General features: G+C 41.4%; 1 protein-coding gene across 1 annotated transcript in view; it reads right to left on the bottom strand.

The window, feature by feature from the left end:
- KMO (kynurenine 3-monooxygenase) overlaps positions 1–4,965 on the bottom strand; it is a gene marked incomplete at its 3' end in the record, with an annotated part of 38,161 nt that extends 33,196 nt beyond the window's left edge. Inside the window, exon 1 of the mRNA XM_080698696.1 lies at positions 4,909–4,965. Coding sequence (XP_080554822.1) covers positions 4,909–4,962 — 54 coding nt within the window. The 5' untranslated portion in view covers positions 4,963–4,965. The remainder of the gene's footprint in view (positions 1–4,908) is intronic.
- Positions 4,966–6,000: the final 1,035 nt, after the last annotated feature.

Below are 6,000 nucleotides of genomic sequence, written 5' to 3' on the forward strand. Positions count from 1 at the left end.
CATCAAATGTTCGTGGAAACCTTGTCAAAAATAACTTGACAATATAGGGAAGAATTTAGCTCTAGGCTTTTATTTAACTCCAATGGTTTATATATCTGCCTTTAGAATAGTACTACACTGTTTCAATTATTGTAGCTTTATATGGTTTCAAATCAGAAAATATATATCTTCTAGCTTTGTTCTTTTTCAAGATCGTTTTGGGTATCTAGAGTCCATATTCCATATTAGGATAGATTTTTTTCTGAAAAATAAATATATAAATATATGATAGTTTCACCTAAAAAATAAAAAAAATATTCTCTGGTAAGAAAGAAAGCAAAAAGAAATATTGAAATGTTATCTTTAAGTCATCAAAAGCTTGGTATCAGACAAATGAAACTGTTATGTGAGATTTTCATTTTTAATTTTAGATAAATTGCCATAATACTAGATGTCAACTACTAAGCCAAGCATGGGAGGGAGGGATGGGGAGGGAATGGGGTGGGGATTGGGTGGGGGCTGACTGGGAAAAGTGTGCATGTATGTCTACAAAAGTATGTATCCCACTATGATGTATGAATACAGTGCACCAATAAAAAAAATAAAAATAAAAAAATAAAAAAAATAAAAAATAAATAAAAAAAAGAAAAAGAAAAAGGGCTGGGGGTGTAGCTTAGAGGTAGAATGCCTCTGGGTTCAAACTCTAGTGCCAAAAAAATGAAAAAGCATGAAATGTACCCACCCGTTTCCTGGGAATCTGACTGTAGTTGGGACAGAGTCAACATAGCAAGTGTGGATTTGGTGACTGTGTTGGAAGAGAATCCTGCCCAAACCAGTGTTGCGGCAATGATCACTTCCGTGCATTTGTTATTGACTAAACTTGACTTTACTGACCTGGGGAGCTGAGGGCTACCCTGAGTGGGGGTCTGCCTCAGTCCTTTCTAAGGCTGACAGGTGTGGATCGTGACTCTCCAATATTCCTGTGTGTTTGCCAATTAAGCATGAATTCAGGGTTCTTCATGATGGAGAAAGAAAGAAGGAGCCTCACGTGGTGTGGACACAAAGGACTAAACATGATCCTGTTCATGAAAATATTAAGCGCTAGAGAGGACGAGAGCTACCCTAGGCATTGCTTGTAGTCATCTTGTCAAGTTGAATCTTCATGCATCCAACCAACCAGCAATTTCTCTTCTGGCAATAGACCTAAGAGAAAACGTTGCTGTTTGTACATCAGGGGATAGGCTGGAAAGCTTATTACAGCACTTTTCATGACTAAATAAACAAGCAGATACATCACAAACGCCCCAAATGGCCACCACGAAAGAATGGATGAATAAGTTGTGATAAAGTCATAATGAAATGCAATATTATGAAAACATTAGCAGTAGTGTAACTGAAAAGAGGGCGACCCAGGTGATGTCATGCTGCGGCAGACTCTGAAGAAGAGGAATTGTTGGCTGGTTGATAGTGATATACACACATAATTGTAATAATATATACAGCAAACATGTATATTATATATGTGGCTATATATAATAAAAATATAAAAAGGCAAAAGAATAAAAAACAATATTCAGGGCAATGCTTCCAGAGGGTGGAGGAGAGCTAGGTATGGTGGCATACACCTGTAATCCCAGTATTTGAAAGGCTGAGTCAGGAGGATTGTTTAAAAATAAAAATAGCCTGGCGTGGTGGCGCACGCTTGTAATCCCCGCACTTGGGAGGCAGAGACAGGAGGATCGCGCAGGTTTGAAGCCAGCCGCGCGCGCTGGCTTAGGAGACCCTGTTTCCAAATAAAAATGTAAAAATAGGTCTGGGAGTGTAGCCCAGAAGTAGAAGGGCTTCCAGGAACCCCAGTACCACCAAAAAAATAAATAAATAAAATAAAATAAAATAAATAAAAAAATAAAAATAAATAGTGGAGGTAAAGCACAGAGATTGATAGAACTCACTAGACTGTATTCACTCTAGTGTTGAATGGTGGGTTCTCAAATACTTAGCATATTAATAAGCAAACAAAACAGCCAGTGAGTGTCTTCATCAGGCCAGTCATGCCAGTGTGTCACAGGCTGTGATGAGTCCTGTTGTATGTAACTGAGGTTCAGGTAAAGAAACAAAACTATAGAGAACTTACATATTCACAATATAGAAGTTCAGCTGGAAGGGCTGGTAACATAGCTACTAGTGTAGCTTTTAGATTCCATTTCTCCTTCTCTCTTTCTATAAAAAGTGCTTAATTAAGAATAACGGCCAGTATCTGCTTTAGCTGTTCCAGTGGCACTAAGACTTAGACAAAAAGATACAGAAAGAAACGAAACTATGTGTTATGGAACACTCTCCACCACAGGCTCTCTGTTAAAGTACAGCTGGGTTCCTAACCACAAATAGGGAAGAAGGTTGGTGAGAGGGGAGGAGAAATTGGGTAGAATTAAGCACCTGGGAGAAAAAAATCAACTGGATTTAATAAGGACAATTTTATTAATGACATGAACAATGATAAAATGTTTTTGTATTCAGGGTGTTTTTAGGTGGGAGTGCTAGTGGTACTGGGGATTGATTCCAGAGGCATCCTCTATCTAGAGTTAAATCCTAAATAAAATTTTTGAGTAAATAAATGAGCCAGGGAGTTGAATGCACATTAGTCAAAGGCTTCCAAATGCTTCGACCAAAGGTGAACACAAAATGATTACATTTTAACCAATTGGGATGTTCTTCTGAAAGAAGAGTGGGCTGAGGGGAGAGTTCACAAGATGGACGCAGCGGGCGCTGGAGCCTAGACAGAGGGCCCAAAATGCAGGCCTTGTCACATCTTGCTAGGTGTGGGACTCCTCTCTCACCTGCTCAGGTAAGTGGCCAGCACCTCACACCACCTTGCGGGGGCCAGCACTGGACAGCAGCGAGCCAGGCGGCCAGAAAGCCGCATTCCCCAGGGTCACATAACTCCTGAAGCCCGCTGGCCTTTCACGCCGGCACCGTGCTTCTCCACCCTTTATTCTCATAAACAGTGTTAACCGTGTTATTGACCAAAGCATGTCAATTTTCTGAACCAAATGACTATTTTTTTTCTGTGTGTGGTACTGGGGATGAAACCCAGGGGCATTCTACCTTCAAGCTATACCCCCAGCCCTATTTTTAATTAATTTAATTTATTTTTAAGGCTTTATTTTATTTATTTTTACTTTTATGTGGATCATATTGAAAATTGCATACATTCAGACTGTGCTTGGTGGCCCCCGACTTCCCCCCCCCAACAATGAGTGTCCAGGTTAACCATGCTACATTCATACTTTAACACATATTCAGATGTAGCGCCTCCATTAATCAACCTCAGCCTTCTTCATCTCCTACCCTTCCATTTCAGCTTTGCTGAGGTTTCCCCTCCATTATCTGGAGTCCTTCTGCTATGAAACAGGGTCTCACTGAGTTGCAAAGGGCCTCACTAAGTAGCTGAGGCTGTCTGCGAACTGCCGCCCTCCTGTCTCAGCCTCCAAATGCTAGGATTATAAGCATGAGCCACCACACCCAGCTTCCGAACCAAATGACTATTATAAGACTAATTCTTATTAAACCATGGCCAATTTGGAGATAGAATCAACTTCAGTTTGAGTTTAGTTTTTGTTGTACTGGGGATTGAACCTAGAAGCATTCTACCTCTGAGTTACACTCCCAGCCTTTATCGTGTTTTATTTAGAAACAGAGTCTCCCTAAGTTACCATAGGCTGTGCTCCAACTCTGAGCCTCCTGTCTTAGCCACCTATTCAATTTGCTTTATTTTTGCTTTTTAAGAAGTACTAAACCAAGCTAGGCATGGTGGCGCATGCTTGTAATCCCAGCATTTGGGAGGCTGAGACCAGAGGATTGTGGTTCCTGGATAGCCTCAGCTACTCAATGAGGCTCTATGCAACTTAGTGAGACCCTGTTTCAAAATAAAGAATAAAAAATAGGGCAGGGGGTATATCTCGGAGATTGAATGTCTCTGGGTTCCGTCTCCAGACCCACAAAAAGAAAAAAGAAAAAAAAAAGAAAAAAGGAATAAAAGAAAAAACAGAAATATATAGTGGTACTGGAATAAGTGTATTTAAACATTTAAAATGTTTCTTTGGGCTGGGTGTGGTGGTGCATGCTTGTAATTCCAGCATTTGGGAGGCTGAGAAAGGAGGACTGTGCAGTTTGCAAACAGCCTCAGCTACTTAGGCCCTCTGCAACTTTGTGAGACACTGTTTCAATATAAAGAATAAAAACTAGGGTCGGGAGTGTAGCTCAGAGGTGGAATGCCCCTGGGTTCCATCCCTAGTACCACACACAAAAAGTTTCTTTGAGGAAGTGCTGGAGATCGAACCCAGGAACATTCTACCTCTAAACAACCCCAGCCTTCTTAATTTCTTTTCTTTTCTTTTCTTTTCTTTTTTTTTTTTTTTTTTTTTTACTTTGAAGCAGAGTCTTGCTAAGTTGCCGAGGGTCTTGCTCTGTTGCCAAGGCTGGCCTCAAACCTGCAATCCTCCTGTCTCAGCCCCCTAAGTACTGGGATTACAGGAGTGTATCACACACATTGTGTGCCAAAATGCCCAGTTTAAAATTGTGTATTTAAATATTTTAGCCGGGCGTGGTGGTGCACACTTGTAATCCCAGCATACTAGAGGCTGAGACCGGAGGATCGCAGTTCGCAGACAGCCTCAGCTACTTAGTGAGGCCCTCTGCAACTCAGTGAGACCAGGTTTCAAAATAAAGAATAAAAAATAGGGCAGGGGGTGTAGCTCGGAGGTCAAAAGCCCCTGGGTTCCATCCCCAGACCCGCAAAAAAAAAAAAAGAAAAGAAAAGAAATTAAAAGTTTTCACAAAAAATTAACAATCCATGATCCAATAACAATTATTAAGGGAAATAATAATATAATGAAGCAACAGTACTCATACATCTAAGTAGATTCTTACCAAGCCACCACCGATGACAGCTACTTTCTTCCTTTGAATGTCAGAGGATTCCATGACTGCCGAAGAAGAAGCGCTTTTCACAACTGTTGTTTCCGTCACTGAGAAAACCCTCAAGCTCCTTGCGTTACTTCTCTCTCTCTCTCTCTCTCTCTCTCTCTCTCTCTCTCTCTCTCTCTCTCTCTCTCTCTCTCTCTCTCTCTCTCTCTCTCTCTCTCTCCTATGCGCTGATTTTTCTCTGTCTTTGTACTGACTAAAGGCCAGTGGCTCTGGGAGCCAAGCAGAATGTTGAGCCAGGGCTAACTTCCCCTGACAGCATTTAACTCATCAGTTGCTGAAAGCACAACCAGCTCAGCTTTAGAAAAACAGAGAAGCTGGGCGTGGTGGCACACGCTCTGCAATCCCAGTACTTGGGAGGCTGAGAAGGGAGGATTGCAGGATTGAGAGTTGAGAGCAGCCTCAGCAATTTAGCAAGGCCCTACTTCAAAATAAAATAAATAAATAAAAAAGGCTGGGGGCATAGCTCAGTGGTAGAATACCCCTAGGTTCAATCCCAGTACTGAGATTTAAAAAATCCAGCCAAGCGAAGACTCTTTTACATGTAAGACACAGAATATTAAGAGCAGTATTAAGCCTGTTCTTCTTTTTCTACAGCAAGTATTAGTTTCATTTTCATTCATGACAAACCATGAAGAAAACTTCTCCTGTCCAAACCAGAAAGCATCTTAACTTCCTCACAGCAAGATGACCTGCTTTCATAGTTGATCTGTGGCTTGTTCTTGTAATTAAGACCAACCAGGAATTTTACCTACAAACTGCAATGGATGGTCTTTAACAAACTCCTTCAGGGGAAATTCTTTTGCCCAAGATTAATTTTCTTTCTTTCAGTCTTTCTTTTTTTTCTTTTTTTTTTTTTTGGTGGTACTGGGGTTCCTGGAAGCCCTTCTACCTCCGGGCTACACTCCCAGACCTATTTTTACATTTTTATTTAGAAACAGGGTCTCCTAAGCCAGCGCACGCGGCTGGCTTCGAACCTGCGCGATCCTCCTGTCTCTGCCTCCCAAGCGCGGGGATTACAAGCGTGCGCCACCACGC

Source organism: Muscardinus avellanarius (genome assembly GCF_963383645.1).
Source record: "Muscardinus avellanarius genome assembly, chromosome: 7".
Lineage (NCBI taxonomy): Eukaryota > Metazoa > Chordata > Mammalia > Rodentia > Gliridae > Muscardinus > Muscardinus avellanarius.